The sequence below is a fragment of the Triturus cristatus genome, chromosome 5_1, assembly GCF_964204655.1.
Source record: "Triturus cristatus chromosome 5_1, aTriCri1.1, whole genome shotgun sequence".
In the NCBI taxonomy this organism is placed as follows: Eukaryota; Metazoa; Chordata; class Amphibia; order Caudata; family Salamandridae; genus Triturus; species Triturus cristatus.
The window spans coordinates 43,633,540-43,658,591 of NC_140587.1; the positions used below are offsets into that span (position 1 = coordinate 43,633,540).

A 25,052-nucleotide genomic window follows, 5' to 3' on the forward strand; every position below is an offset into this window, starting at 1 on the left:
TATATTGAAACATAAATATTCTTCCCAAAGGGAGTGACTAATAATAAGCATCATTGCAATATAGTGTTAAAACCTTTATCGAACGCGGTGCATTAGTGCGCATGTGCGGAACTCTCAGTTAGATTTGAGCTTCAGAATTTCTCGTACGGCAATTATGATGTTCTCTCAATCTGAGTGTTTCGGGAATCTATAAATTGATCAGAAAATGAAAATGTCTGAATATTGGGTTTAAAAATGTTATCAGTCTACCAGTGCAAAATTACGCAATAAAGTGCAAGTGCAATACAGTACGATGATCTCAAATATATACCGGCCAGTATCTGAACACTCAGTGCAAGTGCATCACCTGTTATGTCCTACTGGTCTCTATATTAGTGCAAACAATTGTTTACGATAAAGTTCAAATGCAATACAGTACTGTTGATATTAATTAAAAGGCAATTTTTCCTTAAACCCAGGATTAATACTTTTCAACATATATATATCAAAACAACCTTTCCCAACAGGAAAAATTGGATCGCACCCACTGGGAGATTTGAAGAGTTCTAATCTTTTCAATTCGTTACGGGCAAATACCACAAACCAACGCGTTTCGGTCTTCCTGAGACCAATGCGTTTCGGTATTTCTGAGACCCTGTTCACAGTTTAGGGTTGGGGCAAAGGGTGGTAAAGGTACTCTTAGAGCTTAGGGGTGGGTAGGAGTATAGGATGGTAAGGGTACTTTTAATGTCTTAGGGGTGTGTAAGGGCATAGGGTGGTAATGGTCATTTATAAAGGAGGGTTTGTGGGTCTCCCCCTCAAAATAACAATTAGAAATTATATATACACCACTTACTTTATTTATACTTGCCTGCGTGGTAAAGGCGTGCATTGTAAAATATGTGTGGCAAAGGCATGTGAGGTAAAAGCATGTGTTGTAATGTCATACAATCCCACTGCTGCAGTATGCATATGCACCTCACGTGTATCACCTAGTGCCGCTGGACTGCGGGCGTGGTAAATTTATGGTTCATGTTAGGATGCCCATAAAAGTCACTGCTATACACATCTAGTAACTCCCTCTTCAGTGTACCGGCTGCTTAGGGAAAGATGCTTACTCTGCAGCCCATGTTTCTCCCAGGTGGATTGTTCCCACCTTCGGTTTTTCTCCATTTCGAATGTTGGCCCCCAATATGAGCGTCTGTGACCATCCTTTCTATATGGGGCAAAATGGCAAAAGAGGGCAAGGTGTGTGTGTGTGTGTGTGTGTGTGTGTAGCAAGACTGCTTGCCCACCTCCTGTAGCATGAAAAGAGGTCTTCTGTAACAAGCCAGAGATCCCTCACCAGTGACAAGCCGTGCCCTCTGGCTCATAGCGACCAGAGGCCGGTGGGTCATGGAATCTCCATAGTAGGAGAGGCACCAGATATCGCACAAGAGATTGCATGGGGGCATACGTACCTTGGCAGGAAGTAAGTGAGTGTTATTGCTGATTGGTGGGACAGAGGACAGCAGATGCTGGGGCTGCCCGGTGTCTCCTCATAACGGTGGGGCAGCAAGTGATGTTTTGTGCTGGTCTGTTGCTCAATCAATCAAGTGGATTTATATAGAGAGGCTAAATACCTGAAAGGGTATCCAGGCGCAACTTGTGACAGTCAGTCCTCTCAGAGGTCACTGTATTCTAGGCCAGTCTTTGACTTGAAACTCTAATAAAGGTAAAACCTCCAAGAAGAACTGGAGAACTGGCTGCACAGTTTGAGAGCGAATATGCATGAGCCAGAGACCTGTCCCCGCTGGGTCCTGCGAGACAGTGCCAGACCCCAGCAGAGACCAGGAAAGCGCTGGTGTCTCTCCTGATTGAAGTCAACCTGAGCTCTGGGCTGCGCTCGTCAGATTCTGGGGTCGTCTTCTTCCAGTCAGTCTGACATGCTGGAGGCAGCCTTTGTCCTTTTGGGAGGTTATGTTTTGAGATTCACTACCACATGGGTAGCGGACACCGTCAAACCGCTTTAAATGTACAGCGGCTTTAAAAACCTATGTCCCCAACAAGAAGTTATATTTCATGGGGTTTTTTTTCAACTGCACCAAGAGGCTCAGATAATGATCCCAAAATCAATCTGGGTCTTTTTCCTGCCGCAGTTTTAATCTTGGATTTGCTCTGGGTTCTACAGTTTACCTACAGGCATTTTTACTTTCTTTCCCATTTCACTATGGTGGCTAATAGCTTCCTGTTTTTAGTCTCCTCCCACTTCCAGGTCATCTTCCATCACAGAACTGGGTTCAGAGTATGGGTTGTTCGCTCTGGATGTTCAAGTGCCTTTCTACTCACCAGGACCCTGTGCTGCTGAGGCTGGGGCTCCTTCTCAATTCTTGTTACATAAATATTGTATGGTTAAACCTGTTCTAAGAATGAAAACTTATCCAACAGTTTTCGGGATTTTTCCCCTCTGGAGGACTGGGATTCTAGTCCTTGTTTTTCGCTTCGCCTTGCGCAAACCTGTATCCAACCCATTCCCTCGGGGAGGCAGACAAGTACAGCAGCCCCTATCTTCAGAAGAAAACCAGGAAGAGTCTGTCCAGAGCAGCCATGACAGCACACTGGACTGAAGAATTCCCAATAACCTAACTGGGCTGATGCAGGGCATTGTGGGATGATGGAGTGCCGCTGGCCTTAAAGGGGCTGCACCCAGAGTGCTTTTAATTAAATAAAAGACAGAAAATGATTCCTTGCATTTGAATTTTAATATACAATGTCATTTTACATATCAAGTGTCATAAGAATCTGCATATCCATAAATAGATACCAAACACGATGAACTACAATTACAGGTACGACCGTTTCCATAGTTCCAGTCGCTACATCGTCTTTGATACAAGTGGCACTTCGAATGGCACATTCCCGCACACGTTGAATGAAGGCGAATAGAAGCGCACCAGGAGTCAGTGAATATCACCAATATACATCAGAAATAAATCTCCCTGGAGCGCCACTAATACAGAAGACATCTTTTGCTGCTAGTTGCACTGTTCAACTCATCATTTACACAGAATAAAACATTTTGTAGCATTCACAATAAGAATTTTCAAATATATTAAGGACATGGGGGCATGAATTATGCCGATCAGAACTTTAAACTGAAAATACTACATTTCCCATGAACATCTAGAGTCACATGAACCAATCATAGACCCCTCAGCCCTAAATAACCCCCAAAACACCATCTTATGTCCTCTTTCTTTTCTCAGATTTGGGAAATGCCTGTCCATCACTCTGGAATCCTACAACGAAGGACCCTCAAAGAACTCGAAAAACATAGGACTCAACAGGAGTCTGACTCGAAGACCCTTGTTCCAGGCCGTCGACGACCATTACTGAAGACAAAAAACATCAGCCGAGGCCAAGAACCATAGACCTCTCCTTCTCCACGACCTAAACCCAAGATGCGGTAATTTCCCATTGTTTCCTGTGAGGAAAAAGAAGACTTTTGCCATAATCACTGGCCATCATAACGAAAAAGCCCATAACCAAACGAGAATAACAGGGAAGGCATTTAGGACATCAGCAATCAGAATATCCAGACAGTATAAATAAATATAGATAAGGAGTTTAGGGTGGGATAATCCTCGCCTCCGTGTCCTTAATAAAATTGAAAAAGTTTATCATGAATGCTGCAAACCTTTTTATTCTATGTCAGGACCGGAGGCTCCGATTATGCTTGTTCAAAGGTGAGCCACCACCACTGAAGCAACATTCACAATAGACTTATAATAAAATGACTTAAAAGCGGATTTGGATGACCAGTCTGCTGCTTTCAGAATATCATCCAAGCTAGACCCTATTGGAAAGGACTTTGTGGCCATTCCCCCACTACCCCCAACTGAATGTGCCCCAAAAATGGAAGTATCAATACCAGCCTCTGACAACAACTAACGCATCCACCTGGATAAGGCTGCAGCCACTACAAGCCTGAATGGCATCTGCAGTCCAATCAACAACTGACCTCTCATATCAGAACGAAACCCAATGGCACTTACCTCATAAGAGCCTTTAAACATTGTACCACACAAACCTTACTATTACCAGAGAAATCTGGATAAGAAACAGATGTACAACTGGTTTTCGTTCTCCTGGTGATAGGGAAGGAATCCCATTCCGAAGAGAACACTACCTGAGAGCTCTAATGCTCGTAAAATGGACACTTTTGCAGGATATTAAACTTAAAAGCATTCTCAATTTGGCTGACAGTTGTTTGTGCGATAAATACTTATCTGGCCATTCCCTCAAAAATGTAAGGACTATATTAACGTTCCACAGATCGGAATACGTCATTTGAGGGGGTTTGGACATTCGAATACTCCTTACTCACCACCAGATTCTCACCAATGTGTTTACCATTCAACGGAAGATAACCCGCAGAAATCGCGGATCTAAAATTGCTGACTGACCGATAGGTAATACCAGCAAATGACAAAGAAGAAAAAAAGTTTATGATTAAACAGCAATCTGCTCCAACGGGATCTGCATCCTTTTCATGGCACCAATCACACCAACGCTGCCATGCTGAGGCGTAATGTTTATGTGTACCAGCTGACCATGCCTGCACGATGAAGGCCGCAGCACCCTGTGAAAGCCCTGGGAGACTCCATATCTCCCAGAAACCCTCCATCCCAATAGCAAGAGGTGTCCCGAGAGGAGCAGAGGATGCGGATGCCCCACTGTGTCCAGCATCAGGTTCCAGCAGAAAGGAATCAATACCTGGCAAGCACAAGTCAATTGGAGGACTACCAGAAACCACGCTTGGGTTTTCCAGAACAAACAGTCACTAGAACCATCTCCGCTCTCTGACGCCTCACCTGGGAAAGAACCCTGGGAATCATCATAAACGGAGGAAATGCAAAGCTAAGGAAGGGGGACCAGCCCTGAAGGAAAACATCAGTGACCTGCATTTCCGGATCCAGGCGCATACTGAAAAATGCTGGGAGTTGTCGGTTGAGGAGAGAAGCAAATAAATCCACCGAGCATGCGCCCCACCGGCAGTGAATCATGTTGAAGATCTTTGAGTGAAGCCTCCAATCGCTGAAACCCCAGAGGTGACAGGAGTGTCAATCTGCAAACGTACTGTGTTGGCCCAGGAGATACTCCGCAACCACCGAGATCTGATGCTGAAGGCAAAAGTGCCAAAAGTGCTTGACAATCTCTGCTAGGAGGTGAGATTTGGTCCCGCCCAATTTGTTTATGCACTGAACTGCTGGAATGTTGCCCATCTGCAGAAGGATGCAACAGTCTTTCTTTTCCGGGGAGAGACCTCCATGTTGCAAAATAACCTGCAAGGAGTTCCAGAAAATTGATATGTGACTTGGACAGCGACCCCCACGTGGAAATCGTGCCGCACCTCGCATCCCCAGCCTCACCGGCTGGCATGCAATTTGGTAATCATCTCCAGGGCCAAGCCAAAGATTGCGCTGCTGTTCTAGATCTCCATGTGATCCAACCACCAGGACATTTCTATCCTGGCTTCCTCCGACAAACTGACTTACTCGGAATAATTGAATACCTTGCGGAGGTGCTGCAGCTTGAGACATTGAAGGGCTCTGTAGTGGAGAGGGACGGGAAGATGGCTTGGATCGAAGAAGGTAGGTGTCCTACAAGACGTGCTACTGATCTCAATGATATAGTACGTTTTAACAAAGCAGACCTCCACTCTCTCTTGATATTCCGAACCTTCTGAGAGAGGATGGCTAGCTGGGCTAGAACAGATTCCACCTGAAAACCCAGGAATTTTAGGCGTTGAGCTGCTACCAGAACCGACTTCTGGGCATTGATAATGAAACCCAGATCTTGAAGGAGGAGAATCGTCCATTCCAAATGAGTCAGGACTGTCTGAGGACTTTTGGCCATGAGAATGATGTTGTCTCGCCTGAAGGGTCTCTACCACCAGCCTCAATCTTTGTGAAACATCACAGTGCAGAGCAAAGGCGAAAGAGAAGGACTCTGAATTCGTAGCAACGCCCTAGCCACCGAAAATGAAGAAAATGACGATGAGGGGAATAAACTGCGATCGTCAAGTATGCATTCTTTAAATCCAAACACACCATCCAATCTCCCTCTTGAAGGATATCTGCCAGAAGATGGATGCCCTCCATCTTGAAGTGATGGTGAACTATCCAAGCGTTGAAGTCCCTCAGGTTGAGCACTAGTCGTGACCCTCCCCCCTTTCTTCTCTACAAGAAAGTTAGAACTGAGTAAAACGTTCAGGTGAGGAGTGATCACCCCTATGGCCCCTTTCTCCAAGAGGTGACGAAATCTCATTCCTGTTGGGAAAAATGGCATCTCGTTGGGCAAGGAACCCCGGAAGGGGGTGTCGTAAAACTCCATCCAGTACCACTGTAGGGGCCTGAGGACCCATGAGTCTTCAGTTAACTTTTGCCAATTATGTAGGAAAAGACCGGTTCTGACCCCCAAAGAGACCTCGGAGAGAGGAAAAAACCTCATCTGTGGCTCCGGACTTCCGGGTGGTTCCTTGAGCTCCCTTATACAGCCCTCTCCTGAAGCAGTTCCTGTCACCACAGGCGCAAAAAGGGTAGAAGGTGGAGTTGTATGAAAAGTCTTGTCCCCACCTCTACTTCGCTGGCTGTAATCACATTGCAGGCCTTGGTGGTAAGCCCGGCCAAATGCACAACCTCTGAAATGGCCAGTCCTGCCAAAAAGGGATTGGCGGAACACCTTTTTGAGAGATCCTTGGGCTTTGTCAGGAGTGTTGCATATTGCAACACATTTGGATAGCTCCTTAAGGAACAGAGCCCCAAAGAGGAGACCCTGCCCTACCGGATCAGCATCCGAAGATGCCAGTTTAATGAGTTTGGGGTCAATTTTCTTAAGTATGGAGCCCCAAGGCTCAGTAGATATTGAACAATTTTTACTGCCAAGCTGACACATGGCTCTCTGATCCTCAATCCACTAAGTTGTCGGGGGTCAATGGTGAATCGCCGAATCCTTGGCCTGGAAAGTCAACTCCAGGATCTTGGTGAGAGGACTAGTGACGTCTAATAATGTATCCTGGCAATTGCACCTGGCACACTCCAGCCTTTCCTGGGATATTTTGAGTATTTCTTGAGGAACGTGACCAAAGTGGGGTCTACTGCAGGGGTATTGGTCCCTTTGCCGGGGAGATACCATCTGGGACACTCAGAGCGTGGTCGGACCCTGACATCCTTAACAAAGACGTGGCAGATGTGGGACTGACCATAATCAGCCACTTCTTGTGGGGGAAGCCACTTGGTAGAACATTGGCAGATGAAGTTCCCCAGTTCAAATTCAAGCACCTCGGGGTGATTCTGAGACTTGCTATGGCGCGTCTGGCACATACATTTGTTGGGACCAGGTTCATCATCATGATCCGAGCTATTGGAGCTAGAAGAATTCAAATCTCCACGTTTCTGCAAAGGTGATGAGGGGTTAATAGGAGGGGCGCTGCAGGCATGATCTCCCCAAAGGGAGTCCACAAGTTTTTCAAAGGCCGCAGAGTGGTGTCCCTTTGCAGATTTCCCCCAGTCTTACCACTAGTAGGCCAAAGTGCTCCCAATCGGGTCAGCAAAAAAGACACGAAACAGCCAGCAATATAAAGGCAATAACGCAAAGAACAAATCAGGAAGTGGGCGCGCGGGACATGCAAAGCGGCCCACGGTGTCCTGAAATGCAAACACGAGCACAGCGATAAACAGGATAATCCCAAATACAATCAGCAATACATTTTAAGCAAAACACAAAAAAGGGATGAGACACTTAACTGGCTGCATAGCAGCAAAGAGAGAGGACATAAGATACCGTTTTGGGGTTATATAGGGCTGAGGGCTCTACGATTGGTACATGTGACTGTGGGTGTTCATGGGGAATGTAGTATTTCCAGTCTAAAGTTCTGACTGTCTGCTATAAACAATAAAGTAAAGAAAGACAAGCATAATCGAAGCCTCCGGTCTTGACACAGATTACATATTCCATAACTGTACTTTCAACTGCACCCTGTCCAGGAGGCCGAGCTGAACATCCAGCCTCACATGGAAATAACAGGATACGGTTGATGAGTCCTGCCACACAGCCACTGGGAGGCTTTGACACGAATAAATGCTGCCACCACCAGCAGTTGGTGCAAGTGTCTTGGCACTCCAAGGGTACAACAAAGGGTTGAGTGACATGCCGGTACATATTGCAAAACAAACTTCTTGATCTCCGTTAGCGGATTAGAGAAGAAACGTACTGATGCTTTTATGATTTCATATCTTTATATAAATATAACAAGAAAAATGCCCATCCTTCAAGTTTTACCAAAATGTTTCAACATCACCCGCAGGTTGGCAGAGCTCAAATAGTATATCCCTTGTGTAGAAGAGCTATGGCAGGAACTCCGGTGAACCTGTAGGCAGTTAGGGCACCGCAGGCGGGCCAGCAGGTGAAGGGGCAGAGAGTTCAGACTGTTGAGTTGAAGCAGACACGTTGGCACCCACTTAACAATGATCAGTGGCACCATCACCACGGTGGACCCTGACAAGGCACAGATTTTAGTGGCTAGAACAGAAGCAGTAGGACATCAGCTGCCCACCTGAAAGCAGCTGGGGTCACTTTGGCGTGCCAGCTTCCAGTTTAGTGGAATCCTAGCCCAGAGTGCTGAAGAGTTGAAGCAGGAATGTTGGCACAGACTCAGGGTGATCGTTAACACCATCATGATAGTGGACACTGGCATAGCACATAGTCTAGTGGATAAAAAAGCAGTGGAATGAAATCTAGAGTACTTTAAGTCAGGTGAAGCCACCACCAGCATTCCAGCTCCTGACATGGTTGAGTCCAGAGGTCTTCAGAGTTGGAGAAGGAACTATGCTACCTTCTTATTGGTGATCAGAGACACCTTCACTGTGGTGGCCCCTGACAGACACAAGTTCCAGTGTCTAGAAGAGTTGGAGTAGAAACTCTGGTGCCCACTCCATGGCAGTCTGTGCCACAGCTAGTGCTGCGGCTCCCAAAGTTGCAGATATACCCCAGACAGCCATCTTGACCAAGGAATTGTTCCCCGCGGCAGGCAGCACTGCGAGTCTGTTATCAGGGTGCAAGGTCTGGTGGAGACGCTGTTGCCGCAGAATGGCATCTGGACGCTGGTGCAAAGTGGCTTTTTGGAGCTCCTGGAAGGAGGCGATAGCTATACTGCAGCAAGAAGAGAGAAGGGGGACGGATTTAGAGAGGGGGTTGCGCTCCGTTATACTCAAGTGCACGCACATACGCATGCACAAACTGTACATTGTCAGACTATGAGAATCACTATTACAAACACACACATGTACAACATGTATACAGAGGCTAGTAAACCAGCAGTGGAAGTGTCCCTGTGCAGCACATGAACACATGATCATACACCCACACATGTACGCATAGGAAAAAGTAATTATTATACATACACACACGTACAAGCAGACACACAATATTGTGAACAATCAGATGTTGAATGCCAGCAAACACGTTGACACACCAATAACCACAAGAAAGCACAGAACTGGGAACTGTCAATGCACATGTGTATACAGACGCACACATACAGATGGATATTGTCCTAAATGCAACTATTTCTCGAACATATTTTTTGTGTATTTTTATGCATTGTGACTTATGAGAGGGCACCTTCAGAAAGAAGGCATCTGCTAAAACACTACAAGTTATATAGTGAAACAATCAACATTGGAGCCTTCAGAGAACCCATTAAGCCCTGATGGAATGTGTACGCCCTCATTTCAGGCACCCATAGTCTTGTGTTTGAAAAGTCTCTGTGTGATTGTGTTCAAACCAGTTACTGGAGGAGAATGCTGCCCCAAAACAAAGCTTTTATTTCCTAAATGCCACCTTAACAATGCTCTATCTGAGGCATGTGTGTACAACTCGCCTTAAGGAGTAAGTGACACAGAGAGTGTCACGAGGCCACAGGTGGAGCACACACAAAAACTAGTGTCACACTGAGACTATGAGGTCATGTAAGCATGCATAAAACAACAGAATGTGACAAAAGAATAGCCAGGATATCAAAGGAAGACACCAGAGAGCCATTGGTGGCTAAGGGAAGCAGATGGAGAGAAGGTAAGATCTGGTCCAAAATCTCTTAGGATGATCCTCTTCTAATCCAGTTTCCTCAGGCCCCTGATAAGGGTGCTCACTGCATTGGAGACCGCAGTCTGGTGCACTCATGCAGTGTTCAGAAACACAGTGAACAGTGCATTCCTCTGGACTACAAACGAATAAATGAGGGTCTCTACCGTTGCTCAAAAATTGGGAGAAAGAGACTGAGTTTGTAGATAAGGAAAAGTTGGCCCCGGCAGAGTGCAAATCCATGTAAAAGCAGCTGTTATACTCAGTGAGACAGAGAAGCCTGTTAGCTATCAACCCAAGAGGAAGCACTGGATAAGTGGCCTTACAGAGAAGACCGACAGTTTACTGGGGTTCAGCTTCACCTCTATATCTGAATGTGGCCGATACAGGATTGAAGTCATCAGAAGCTCGCTTTGGTACAGCCAAGTGCACTGCATTTGGTGAGTCAATGTAGTTTCCCTGTATGACTACTGGCGCTTTCCAGGCACTGCCAAGCAAGAGTTACCATTTCCATGTAAGACTCAGAGATGGTGGCATCTATGGACAGACTGAGGGATGCTGGGGGAGCTTGGAGCTTACTACATTGGTCCACTGCTGTAAGTAATGATTGGCTCTCATGGTTTTCCTAAGCGATTATATCTAGGCTGAGCTATTCAGCTTGCACTTGGGCGAGATCAGGTTTGCCTCTAGCCGCTTTCAGTACAACGTGGTCTAGCACATTCCTCTTCTCTTCTGTGGGTGTTGCTTCCTCTGGTAGACCAAGGTAAACAATAATGGGGTGACCCTGTGTCCCCCAGAACCTGGGTATGAATATGCAAAATAACAGTGGTTCTGTTGGGGAAAAGGCTATTCCTTTGGCAACAAAAGATGAATCAGAAAACAAAACGCAGTGTTTTAAGGAAAACAGGCAACATGGGACACAAGGAAAAGAAACTTAGTTCTACACATTTTTCGAGGAATGATATTTATATAAATTCAAGCATTCATATATATGTGTTAGAAGGTGGTTCTATATTTGGGAAAGAGCCGGGGCCCACGTGTTCAGGATAAATATGCCCTGACAGGGAATAAACAATAAATGGAAAAAGAACACCTGGGCAAGCTGGGTTACAACTTATGCGGGCATGACAATTTCAAATAATCAGGAAACGATAATAGGTCAAACATATATTCAACAAGCATTTGCAATGCAATAGGTCTCGCATTTACGCAAGTGTAACCTATTGCCATTGTAAATGACCATGGGCCATATGTAGGTAGAACGTGTTTTGCGATTCTCTAATTGCAATTTTTAGGGAATCGCAATTAGAGAATTGCAAAACGGAATGTAGGTAGGATTAGCAAATAATTTTGCGAATCCTACATATTCCTTAATTGCGAATTGCAAATTGCAATTCGCAATTAAGGAATACCTCCCCATAGGAATGAATGGGAAGACATTCTCAATTTGCGATTCTCAATTAGAGAATCGCAAATTGAGAATGCAATTTCAAGTGTGCCAGGGTGTCAAAAGGACACCCTGTTGCACCCCTGAAATGAGCATGGGTGCACATGTGGCACACATACATGCCCTAAGGACATGTGTGTGCGCCACATGCCACTTTGAAAAATGCAAAAATGTGCATTTTTGAAAGAAATCGCAAATTACCACCAACCTGTAGTTGGTGGTAATTTGCGATTCCTTAAGGCCAAATTGCACTTTTTTGGTGCTTCTTACATTGCATTTAAGGAATCGCAAAATTTGCGATTCCTTAAATGCAATTGCAAAATAAGGAATCGCAAATTTAGCGATTCCTTATTTTGCACGCAGATTTGCCTTCCTACATACCACTTAGCAAAATTGCAATCGCCGAAATTCGGCGTTTGCGATCGCAATTTTGCTTTCTACATATGGCCCCATGTCTTTTTATTTAATTTTTAAAATCCAAAAACTAAATAAAAGGCTTAGCCATGTACAATGCCAATAGCTCAAACTTGCGTAACTGCGAGACCTATTGCACTGCATGCAATGCACAGACACACAACCTCTATACAGTGCAGCACGGGTGCAGAGCTGTGTAACCCAGTCAACGAACACTCTAAGGCACACACAGTAAGGCATGCAAAATAAGGCACACACAGACTCACAGTATCTAAACAGACGGCATAGACGCCCATTCACACAACTCTCGCGCTCAGACTCATACTCAATAGCACCGGTAGGAGAGCAGATGGAAGGAAGCCATTCCTTTTACTCACGCCTGCACAACATATATATAGACACATGTAAACAGAGCTAACATAAAGGAATACCGATACACAGTGAGAGAGTGGGTCTGAGTGCGTACTGCACGTGCATGTTGGTGTTAGCGCGCGGTATATGTTCGTGTGTTTACCAGACACCACAGTAACGAGGAGAAATAGGAATACGGCTGAAATCAATAGAGGCCTCGGTTCCCAGCAATTACTCATTCCTCCGCATAAACAGAGTGGAGACCGCAGCATTCCAGGAAATGCAACCCGAGATCAGCACAGAGAGGGATACTAACGGGACGTGCTATACAGAAAGACATGCTTAATTTCAGCCGGTGGGGCCCACTACCAAGCATTTTTAGGGGTCAGTACGTATTTTTCCTTAACAGACTTCGATCTAGAAACAAGTTACAAAAAACTCCAAATTGGGGGGGGATGGCGGAGGTCGGGAGAGGCTTAAGACGGAGAAATACTGTCAAAAGGAGGAAGCAGGAATAAAAGAGGACCTGCCGAGTGAGATGAAGATATAAAGAAAACAAGCAGCGGACGAAAACTGTAGTTGGTAGCCGCTGCTTCCGGACTACACGGAAGTCAGTTGGACATCAACAGCCACTGAAAACTAAGGTAACAAAAGCGATAAGAACATTTAGCAAATGGCAAGCAGTAGGAGAAACTAGCGGCTGCTTGCCAACATATAGAGATTACTTTAGGTCTCGCTGAGACAGCGCATGCAGCGAGATCTAAAAATAGATATTTATTAACCTCTTCAGCGCGGCGCGGATTTCCGCGCCACGCTGAAGATTCCGTGCGCGGGCGGGGCCATGACGGTACGGTTCCGTCATGCGCACAGCGCAACCGACGTGCATGACGGAACCGTTCCGTCATGCGCGTCGAAGGGGTTAAATAAAGTCATATATAAAAATATTTTTCTATGTTTTTTCATAACAACATACCGCCAGTTTCCACATACAGTGTTCATCCATCACCAAAATGTTGAAATGTGATTATGGATTCGATCATTAATTCACTTATTGTATATCTCTAGGTCTTTTGTCCTCTGTATAATAAATTGTACAATATTGATTCATGTAAGCATAACACTGAACGATTATAATTTATTTTTTACATCGAATGATCTGTTGGATTATTGATACACACATATATACATCGGAAAAAACATAGAAAAATATTTTTATATATGACTTTATTTAATAAATATCTATTTTTGAATATATGTTTGACCTAATTATTATAGTTTCCTGATTGATTTGAAATTGTCATGCCCGCATAAGTTGTAATCCACCTTGCCCAGGTGTTCTTTTTCCATTTATTAGAAGGTGGTTCTGACACTTTGAGCGGCCCGGATTTTTCGCTTCTTGAGCACCTATTTTTTTAGCTTTTACTGTGGGAGAGCCTCATACGTTAGGACTCACCCACAGTGACTTCATGATGAAAGGGACTGCATGTGGATTTTACTGGTGTCCCCCTAGCTTGTCTAGGCCGCTGCGCAGCAGCTGGAGTAAATGGCACCGGGCTGGTTACATGCAGACACACATGTGTGCACATGTGTATGGGCAGTGTAGGGGAGATTCCTGGCGTGCGCAGCCCAGCAGCAGCTACAAAGTGAATGGTGTGGCAGGACTTCTGCAGAATTGGGTGGTGTCATGGAATACACTTTATACAGTGGGAAGAAACATGCCAGGGAAAGTCAGTGTATTTTACTGTTTTTCACTTCATTATTCTCCAATGGGGATGTGGAGCCCAAGTGCTAGTTTAACTTTCCCAAGGCCTACAAGTATTCTGCAGAGTCCAAAGTCATATTTGTACAGCTTTTGGGTCATCCTGAAATGTCATATTTCTCTGAGTCAGCTTATAACCAGGGCCTGGCTGGGGACTGACCCTGGCAGGCAGGAATAATGACCTTCCTTCCAAGAGCGAAGGCCTCCTCTCCAAGAAGAGAAGATGGGTGGAGCTACAGGCTAATCCATCAGCAGCTGTCACCTGGTGCCAGGTACCAAGCTGCACAAGGGAGAAGACAGCACGGGAGGAAGGGGCTTTCAGAGTCCATGTGGCAGGACACCCCTGGACGACGCCATCTTGAACCAACCTAGAGGCCTGGGCAGGAAGGAGGGAGCAGGGGCAGTGAAGTAATGTGTCGCGGTTTGATAGGGCAAACAGAGACTTCCTGCCAGCCCCCTTCCCATTCTTTAGAAATTGTTTGCACAGGTAGAGAAGCTGTCGCAGGGGTGTGGCCTCCTTAGGAAGACTGATGCTGGAGTTTGGCGCCATGGGAAGCTGGAAGGAAGAACCTCCAGACTGGCCCAGTACCCTGCTTGGCGCCACAGGTGATGACCAGGACCAGTGATCAGAAGCCTGAGCCTCTGTACAGGGAGAAGAGAGGTCCACGAGGAGAGCCAGGCGAAAGGCTGGCGCAGGGAGCCAGTGAAGACCGCTCCTTGCTGAGTTCACCCTCCTGGAGACCAAGAGGGCGAAAAAAAGGGCTCCCAGTGGCTGGGGAACACCACCAGGAGCAAGAAGAGGCCAGAATGGGGCCGATCGGTGGCCTGGGGGCAGAGATACGCCCCACAGACGGTAGACGACCTTTGACCTCTGCCAGGACCGACGAAGCGTGTGGGGCTCCGCCGCCGGTCCAAGATGTGCCCCCCGGGGTGGGTCAGGTCCCGGGGGCTGCCCCCGCAAGAAGATAAGCTGGGGAGCGCGGTGAAACTGCCCACAGGGGGGGTGCCAGGAGCCCACCCTGGCCCCCGACAAGACTGGAGGGTGGGAAGCGCCGTCGCGCCCCCCTCGAAGAACGGCAGAGGCTACCCCGACCGGGTGAGTCGTCATTAAACTAGCGCTCACCTTGTCTTGCCGCTAATAGGAGTCATTATACTTGTGCTCGCACTCAGTGCTGCCACTCATGCAACACACTAAGACACGTCTCTATTGCCTACAGGCTGTCTCCCCCTTCCATGTCCTGATGAAGACCCACCACGACATCTTAACATAAGCTTTGTCAGGGTCGAAACGTCGACGATTCCATACGGTTCAGACTCATCAAGTCTCTGGTTTCAAATCAATAAGCAACTTTTTACTCCCAGAGACATTGTTTTGTCCTAATACTCTGACCATTGTCAATTTCTTCCCCTTGTATAGATAGTATATTCATCCACACTGTATATATAAACATGCACTGCACTTTTGTCACAGAACACTGAAATGTCACCTTAGTACACTTCACCCTTTACCTTATCCCGGTTCCACAGCCGGTTTGTCGTTTTGTAAACATATATATGAATGCTGGAATTTATATAAATATAATTCCTCGAAAAATGTGTAAAACGAAGTTTCTTTTCCTTATGTTCCATGTTGCCTGTTTTCCTTAAAACACGGTTTTGTTTTCTGATTAATCTTTTGTTTCCAAAGAAATAGCCTTTCCCCTACAGAACCACTGTCCTTTGGTAGACCGGCTGCCTCTAGGTGTAGATTTGATTGTTTCACGTTTGAGAGAGCTTTGAGAGGGTTTACCGGCTGTGTACTCGTGGGTGCTGTAGACTTCTCTTCTGCGGGTGTTGCTTCCTTTGGTAGACCAGCAGCCTCTAGGTGTAGGTTTGATTGTTTCACGTTAGAGAGAGCTGTGAGAGGGTTTACCGGCTGTGTACTCGTGGGTGCTGTAGACTTCTCTTCTGCGAGTGTTGATTCCTTTGGTAGACCGGCAGCCTCTAGGTGTAGGTTTGATTGTTTCACGTTGGAGAGAGCTGTGAGAGGGTTTACCGGCTGTGTACTCGTGGGTGCTGTAGACTTCTCTTCTGCGGGTGTTGCTTCCTTAGGTAGACCAGCAGCCTCTAGGTGTAGGTTTGATTGTTTCACGTTGGAGAGAGCTGTGAGAGGGTTTACCGGCTGTGTACTCGTGGGTGCTGTAGACTTATCTTCTGCAGGGTTGCTTCCTTTGGTAGACCGGCAGCCTCTAGGTGTAGGTTTGATTGTTTCACGTTGGAGAGAGCTGTGAGAGGGTTTACCGGCTGTGTACTCGTGGGTGCTGTAGACTTCTCTTCTGCGGGTGTTGCGTCCTTTGGTAGACCGGCAGCCTCTAGGTGTAGATTTGATTGTTTCACGTTGGAGAGAGCTTTGAGAGGGTTTACCGGCTGTGTACTCGTGGGTGCTGTAGACTTCTCTTCTGCAGGTGTTGCTTCCTTTGGTAGACCGGCAGCCTCTAGGTGTAGGTTTGATTGTTTCAGGTTACAGAGAGCTTTGAGAGGGTTTACCGGCTAGGTACTCGTGGGTGCTGTAGACTTCTCTTCTGCGGGTGTTGCTTCCTTTGGTAGACCAGCAGCCTCTAGGTGTAGGTTTGATTGTTTCACGTTGGAGAGAGCTGTGAGAGGGTTTACCGGCTAGGTACTCGTGGGTGCTGTAGACTTCTCTTCTGCGGGTGTTGCTTCCTTTGGTAGACCGGCAGCCTCTAGGTGTAGGTTTGATTGTTTCACTTTGGAGCGAGCTGTGAGAGGGTTTACCGGCTAGGTACTCGTGGGTGCTGTAGACTTCTCTCCTGCAGGTGTTGCTTCCTTTGGTAGACCGGCAGCCTCTAGGTGTAGGTTTGATTGTTTCAGGTTTGAGAGAGCTGTGAGAGGGTTTACCGGCTGTGTTCTCGTGGGTGCTGTAGACTTCCCTTCTGCGGGTGTTGCTTCCTTTGGTAGACCGGCAGCCTCTAGGTGTAGGTTTGATTGTTTCACGTTACAGAGAGCTTTGAGAGGGTTTACCATCTGTGTACTCGTGGGTGCTGTAGACTTCTCTTCTGCGGGTGTTGCTTCCTTTGGTAGACCGGCAGCCTCTAGGTGTAGGTTTGATTGTTTCACGTTACAGAGAGCTTTGAGAGGGTTTACCGGCTGTGTACTCGTGGGTGCTGTAGACTTCCCTTCTGCGGGTGTTGCTTCCTTTGGTAGACCGGCAGCTTCTAGGTGTAGGTTTGATTGTTTCAGGTTACAGAGAGCTTTGAGAGGGTTTACCATCTGTGTACTCGTGGGTGCTGTAGACTTCTCTTCTGCAGGTGTTGCTTCCTTTGGTAGACCGGCAGCCTCTAGGTGTAGGTTTGATTGTTTCACGTTGGAGAGAGCTGTGAGAGGGTTTACCGGCTAGGTACTCGTGGGTGCTGTAGACTTCTCTTCTGCAGGTGTTGCTTCCTTTGGTAGACCGGCAGCCTCTAGGTGTAGGTTTGATTGTTTCAGGTTTGAGAGAGCTGTGAGAGGGTTTACCGGCTGTGTTCTCGTGGGTGCTGTAGACTTCCCTTCTGCGGGTGTTGCTTCCTTTGGTAGACCGGCAGCCTCTAGGTGTAGGTTTGATTGTTTCAGGTTACAGAGAGCTTTGAGAGGGTTTACCATCTGTGTACTCGTGGGTGCTGTAGACTTCTCTTCTGCAGGTGTTGCTTCCTTTGGTAGACCGGCAGCCTCTAGGTGTAGGTTTGATTGTTTCTCATTAGAGAGAGCTGTGAGAGGGTTTACCGGCTGTGTACTCGTGGGTGCTGTAGACTTCTCTTCTGCAGATGTTGCTTCCTTTGGTAGACCGGCAGCCTTTAGGTGTAGGTTTGATTGTTTCACGTTACAGAGAGCTTTGAGAGGGTTTACCGTCTGTGTACTCGTGGGTGCTGTAGACTTCTCTTCTGCGGGTGTTGCTTCCTTTGGTAGACCGGCAGCCTCTAGGTGTAGGTTTGATTGTTTCACGTTACAGAGAGCTTTGAGAGGGTTTACCGTCTGTGTACTCGTGGGTGCTGTAGACTTCTCTTCTGCGGGTGTTGCTTCCTTTGGTAGACCGGCAGCCTCTAGGTGTAGGTTTGATTGTTTCACGTTACAGAGAGCTTTGAGAGGGTTTACCGGCTAGGTACTCGTGGGTGCTGTAGACTTCCCTTCTGCGGGTGTTGCTTCCTTTGGTAGACCGGCAGCTTCTAGGTGTAGGTTTGATTGTTTCACGTTGGAGAGAGGTGTGAGAGGGTTTACCGGCTGTGTACTCGTGGGTGCTGATAACCTTTCTTAAGGAGAGTTGAAGTTAGACAATGGAGGGACTGGGAGAGTGAAATTGGTGGTTGGGTGAGCGATGAGGGACCACTTTGAAGGAGCTCGTGATTGTTGTTTTAGAGTTTGGTCAGCCTTTGTGGAGCCAAACGTTTTGGAATGAGTGGAAGGGGGTGTCAGGTTTGCCTCTTGAGGATGGGGATCTAAGCAGGTTAGGGCGGTGAGGTGTTCAGATCCTGAGTGTTATGTCCGGAGTGTGGAAGTGGTGAGATGCAAGGTCTTAGCTGGGCTCATGGGCCAGAGAAAGCTTATGCCAAGTTGTTGTTGTTAGGGTTTCCCAGTAGACTCAAGGAAAAGGCTGATGATTGTGATGGAGGTAATGAAAACTGCAAAGTCTCTATTGTTCACAATATTGTGTGTCTGCTTGTACGTGTGTGTGCGTGTGTGTGTGTATGTATAATAATTACTTTTGATGATGCCTACATGTGTGGGTGTATGATCACGTGTGCATGTCCTGTGTCCTTGTCCCAGCTTTTAATGAACGAAAAGAAATTAAAAAACACTTTTTCGAAACAAAGCCTAACGTTTTGTGATGCCTAGCTCCTTTGTTGTAACAAAGATGTAACTCTACTTCTTTCCTTTTTTGGGGTACCTTTATCTCATGAGAAATTTTTCTTTTTTGACTCATATGCATGTGTGTGCTTCTCACTTTGTCCTGCATCTTGCAAATTTTGGGGTCTTTTGGACGATTGGCCCTGAGAGTGAGCACCCATTGCTTGCGGGAACTATACAGAGTGCGGTATTATTATGTCACAATCTTTCGTCCAGCATTTGTTTTAAGGATGGGTAGGCCACTACCCAATGTATTCATTTTCTTATAATTGTTGTACAGTTCGCCTTTTTCATAGTTGCTTCACATCAGTTTTTGGGAGAGTATTGGTAAAATCATCTAGGTAAGTGTCTTAGACAGAGGAAGGGTGTGTGGTAGCCAGGATTATGTTATGAATAGCTAATTCCAGATGTTGTTGGACATAAGGTGTGAAATGGGGACTCAGGTTCGAAAACAAAACAGTAACCAACCAGAATAAAAGACACAGGGAGAGAGAGAGAGGGGATGAGGAGGGGAATAGAAATGCCCGTAAGAAAAGAAAGCAAGAAAGACAATTGCACCAGCCATATACGCCTGTGGGTACATGGGCACACACAATCATATCACACACACTGCGTTATTTCCCAAAGCAGGCTGCACTAGACTAGACTCAGAATGTCATCTGTGCACCCAGAGAGTCACCTCTTGCGATGCTGCAAGGCCGCCTGTTTGGCCAGCACCGAAGGCGGGTGCTGTGCGAACAGATGTTCCGCCTCCGCGATGAGGGCTTCATAGGGCAAGTCTTGGGGGATCCCGCAGAGCAGGTGGTGCACGCTGGGCATGTCACACTCGCACTGCAGCACCTCATGCTGCCGGCGGAGCACAATCTGCAAGGAATGAAACATGCAACACCATTATTGTAAGAAAAGACACTCGCTCCTCAGCAGAGCCTCCATGTGTCACTTATCACCATTTACCTTTTGTCTCCTGTGAGACTAGACCGCTCAATGGAAAGAGTCACACTTTGATATCAACAGAAAGTTTATCATCTTGGATAAGTAAACTCAAATTTCCCGAACAAAAACATTCTATCTTCTTTGAAAACACTTACGTCTTGACAAACTAGCCTTTTCATTTATTCAATATATGCAAGTTTGAGCCCCCAAATATCAGTGTATTACAGGCGGACAGATACTGCCTTGCACGCATATCATCGCATCACCTGAAATGAAAGACAATTACATGCAGAGTATTTCCATAACCTTTACTGGGGAGGCGCAATAGTTCCAAGGACACCCACTATATCGCAGTAATTTACACGAATATATTAGAGCCAGACTTATACATGGCATAGGCACCATCATACAATGCATCCCCCCAAATAGCCAATTACCACCATTGTGCTAGCTGTAGTATTCAGGTAAGGGTTGGTACCTTCCGGCATGTCTGGGATGCCCAGTATATGCCTAGACTTACAGCTTTATATCAGAAGTATGCATTAAAGTTTCAGGAATGCCCACATTATGCCAAGAATTATCACCATTATGCCAGGGATATCACCCATCAAGCCAGAGATGATCCCAGAATATTGGTACTTAAATTAAGATACCAGGGGTCAGATTTACATGGTTACAAAGTGTGAATGTATAGAGTGCTCCATATTGGAACAGTTCTGGTGTCTTGTCAATTGTGAAGGCTCTTCAACTCTGATTTCATCAGGATTAGTGCTTCCTTCAGCTGCACATTGTCTGTTGTTGATTGGATGTCACTGTTCACGTACTTCTCTGTGCCTCCAAACCACCGCGTACTGCTACAGGCTCTTACCTATCCTGCTCCCACACCCTTGCTTGCTCCAACTCTTTTAACTCCCATTTCATATAAGTAACAACCTTTCCAGGCATGAATAAGTCAACTCCCTTCCTCTGAACCTTCTCCACCCGCTAACCCAGCTCTCAAAAACTAACTACACTTCTGCCCTCCGAACCTGATCTCCCATACTGGCTGTGTACCACTCTCTGCCGCGCATGTATGTCACAATACTGAGTGGCAAACTACCATCTTGAAATCATATTGTATCCAGAATATGACCAAGGTATGTAAGTTGAAGTTATAAATAGTGAATCTATACTTACCTGTATATACTTATATTCTGGACATGGAATTTTACCAGATTGCTGCTTAAAAGTCAATACTGTGGAATAACACCCTCTAAACGTCTCATACATACTGATGCTCTCCCACCCTCTTCCACTTCGCTCTACTGATCTCACCCCCACCCTATTATAATTCTCCCACATATGATCATAGTTCTCCTTTAACACCGCTCCCATCATCCAGTGTCACTTCCATGCACCTTAATCCTATCTAGCAATATTGTTTAATAACTTAACCCGGCAAAACTGGATCGTTAGGATACAAAGTCTGAAGATCGTTTAATGTCCAGTTGCTGCACTCTTCCCCTCACTACTGGACTTCGAAGGCACAAGGGAATCTCCCAGATTCCCATTAGGATCCTCTGCCACTGGATCCGGAGTCTTGCAAGGAGGGACCCCCATTCCGTTGTGTTTAGGTCTCGCCTATTCTATCCCGCAGGGATGGATAGGCAAGAATATAGTAAGCAGTCCGAAAAGTCTACCTAGCTGCGGATCGCGTACAGTTCATGTATCACACAATCACGCGAATTGTCAACAACTGCCACAACCACGCGCATTCTTTACAGCTTCCATTTTCTACCAGACACTTCGTGCGTGCGTGCACGCCGCGCTCTCCCTCTGTTGCCACACGCATTCAGCTCACCAGGCTGCACACCCCCTCACTCTCCATATGGTCGCACGCCTTTTCTTTGATCTCCGCCGCGCGATCTCACAGGCTTCTCTCCGCCCACACGTCTCCCCTCTTCCATGTAGTTCCGCCCCACCTTTTCTTTCTCGCATTTTTTTTTTTGGGGAGCTTTGTGTGACTCGACTACTTGATCTCGTGCCTATGAGTTTTGCATGCGTCTATTATATTTATTTATTTTGAATGTTTTGTTTTTTTAACCGCCCAAGCGTCTCTTCTCTTCCATGTAGTTCCCCTCCGCCATTTCTTTCTCGCATCTTTTTCTGATTTTCGTGCCTATGAGTTTTGCATGCGTCTAATATATTTATTTACTTTGAATGTTTTTTTTTATTTAACTTTACGCACCCAAAGTTTTTTTTTTATTTAACTTTACGCACCCAAACACGTTCATTGTTTCCTTTCCTTCTTACATTCTTATGCGGAAAAAAAATCACTCTCTCCACAACCAGCACTTTTATCCTGTCTCGCCTCTGTGTTTTGCTGTCTGCCCTCGGCTTCAATAGTTTCCAGCCTCCGTGTTCTGCTTTACGCATCCAAAGACGTACGTTTTTGTCTGAATTTCCTGCTTACATTCTCATGCAAAACAAACAAAAAAACACTCTCTGTACAAACAGCACTTTTATCCTTTTATTCTGTTTTGCCTCACACAATGCCCTACACACATTAGACCACACAAAATGCCACCTCACACACTGCCCTACACACATTAGACCCCCCAAACTGCCACCTCATACACTACCCTACACACATTAGACCCCACAAAATGCCAACTCACACACTGCCCTACACACATTAGCCCACTCACACTCTGCACCCCCTCACCCTCAAATAAATAAGAATACAGTTTACTTCCAAGGCACTGCAGTCATTTACATGAGCCAGTGTCAGATTGTGTATTTTTTTCTATACTAATACAGCCTTTAAAGAAAATAGAAATACAGTTTACTGACAAGTCACTAACCAAAACTGCCCCCTCTCACACAGACCACACACAATGCCCCCTCACACAGACCACACACACTGCCCCCCTCTCACACAGACCACAAACACTGCCCCCCTCACACATACCACTCACACTTACCCCTCCACACAGACCACACACACAGACTACACACACTGCCCCCCTCACACAGACTACACACACTGCCCCCTCACACAGACCACACACACTGCCCCTCACACAGACCACACACACTGCCCCTCACACAGACCACACACACTGCCCCTCACACAGACCACACACACTGCCCCTCACACAGACCACACACACTGCCCCATCTCACACAGACTTCACACACTGCCCCCTCACACAAACCACACACACTGACCCCTCCTCACACACTGACCCCTTGACACACTGCCCCCACATACACTGCTCTCACACATTACCCACTCACAGTACTTTAGGTCACACACACTGCACCCTTACACCCCCCCACACACACACACACACAGCCTGCACCCTTACACACTCACACTGTGCCCTCATACAATTCCCCTCACACACTGCCCTCTTACACACTGCCCCCTAGTTCGTACGATGTCAGTAGGTGCCTTTTCTAAATTTTAACAGAAACAAAAACGTTACAGGATCAAAGCGTTTCTAAAACGCATCAATAGATTTTGGGGTTTTTTCGTCGGTTAATGTCTATTGGTGCTAGGTGTTTTGTGCTTAAATTAGAATTATTGTTTAACTTTATTTGACAAATGAACAAAGTTCACGTGGACGTTGCGGTCTGAAAATGTTGTGGCGCGCGCGCCGCGCTCTCCCTCTGTTGCCACACGCATTCAGCTCACCAGGCTGCACACCTCCTCACTCTCCATATGGTCGCAAACCTTTTCTTTGATCTCTGCAGCGCGTTCTCACAGGCTCCTCTCCGCCCACGCGTCTCTCCCCTTCCGTGTAGTTCCGCCCCGCCTTCTCTTTCTCGCAACTTTTCCGGAATCTTGGCTCTGTGTGACTTACTACTTGACCTCCTGCCTCTGTGCTTTGCATTCATCTCTTATAGTTATTTACTTTTGAATGTGTGTTTCATTATTTTACTTTACGCACCCAAACACGTATGCTTTTGTAGGACTTTCATTCTTTGCTTTCCTGCTTACATTCTGATGAAGATCACTCTCTCCACTAACAGCACTTTTATTCTGTTGCGCCTCGCTGTGTCTTGAGGTCTGCCGTCGCAAGTCGCCTGCAACTGGTCCTTCACATACACTGGCCCCTCGCACACAGACCACACACATTGCCCCCCTCGCACACAGCCCACACACTGCCCCCCCTCTCACGCAGCCCACACACACTGCCCCCCTCTCACACAGACCACACATACTGCCCCACTCTCACACAGACCACACACAATGCCCCCCTCACACTCTGCACCCCCTCACACTCTGCACCCCCCCCACACTCTGCACCCCCCACACTCTGCACCCCCCCACACTCTGCACCCCCCCACACTCTGCACCCCCCTCACACTCTGCACTCCCCTCACACTGCCCCACTGACACACTGCCCCTATACACTCTGCACCCTCACACATTACCCACTTACACTACTTTAGGCCACACACACTGCACCCTTACCCCTCGCACACACACACAGCCCGCACCCTTACACACTCACACTTTGCCCTCATCAATGCCCCCTCACACACTGCCCTCTTACACACTGCCCCCTATTTTGCACAATGTCAGTAGGTGCATTTTCACTTTTTAAAAAAAGTCACAAACGTTACAGGAACAAAATGTTTCCAAAAACGCATTTTAAGTATTTTTTTTTGTTTTCGGTCAATGTTTGTCGGTGCTATGTATTTGGTGCGAAAGTTAAAACTATTGGAATTGTAAATGACAAAGCTATTAATTTAGCTATTTTCAAAACCAACACATAAATACAAAATTTGGCATTTACAATACCAATAGCTCAAACTTTCCTAATGCGAGACCTATTGCATTGCAAATGCTTGTTTTGTATAGTGTGAGGGGCCCAGCACTTCCAGGTTAGTCAAGTAAGAAACTAGCCTTTTAGTTGTTCTTGGTTGGGAATGTAGAATTTTATAGCGTGGCCATACACACAGAGGACGAGGACGATCGGTGATAAGATACCAGTGAGGTATGACTGAAGGCATCCTTACGCCACATATCTGAATACGGAATGCAGCTTTTAATGCCTGTGCAGTAATGCTCAGCGCAGCAACACTGATCTGACCAGAAGCTGTGATACTTGGTGCAGGAGCATCTATGTCCTAATTAAGGGCCTGATTAAGAATTTGGCGGACAGAAACGTGACCAATATC

General features: G+C 46.5%; 1 protein-coding gene across 6 annotated transcripts in view; it reads right to left on the minus strand.

The window, feature by feature from the left end:
• Positions 1-2,703: 2,703 nt before the first annotated feature.
• The window catches only part of LOC146830114 (TBC1 domain family member 20-like), a 96,168-nt gene continuing 73,819 nt past the window's right edge, over positions 2,704-25,052 (minus strand). For 5 of the 6 annotated variants that reach the window (XM_085604339.1, XM_085604337.1, XM_085604341.1 and 2 more), the window contains 2 exons: positions 19,627-19,811; positions 2,704-9,171 (listed from right to left, as the gene is read on the minus strand). In XM_085604339.1, coding sequence (XP_085460465.1) covers positions 8,919-9,171; positions 19,627-19,811 — 438 coding nt within the window. In that variant the 3' untranslated portion in view covers positions 2,704-8,918. The remainder of the gene's footprint in view (positions 9,172-19,626; positions 19,812-25,052) is intronic. The other variant, XM_085604340.1, reaches the window with a different exon arrangement.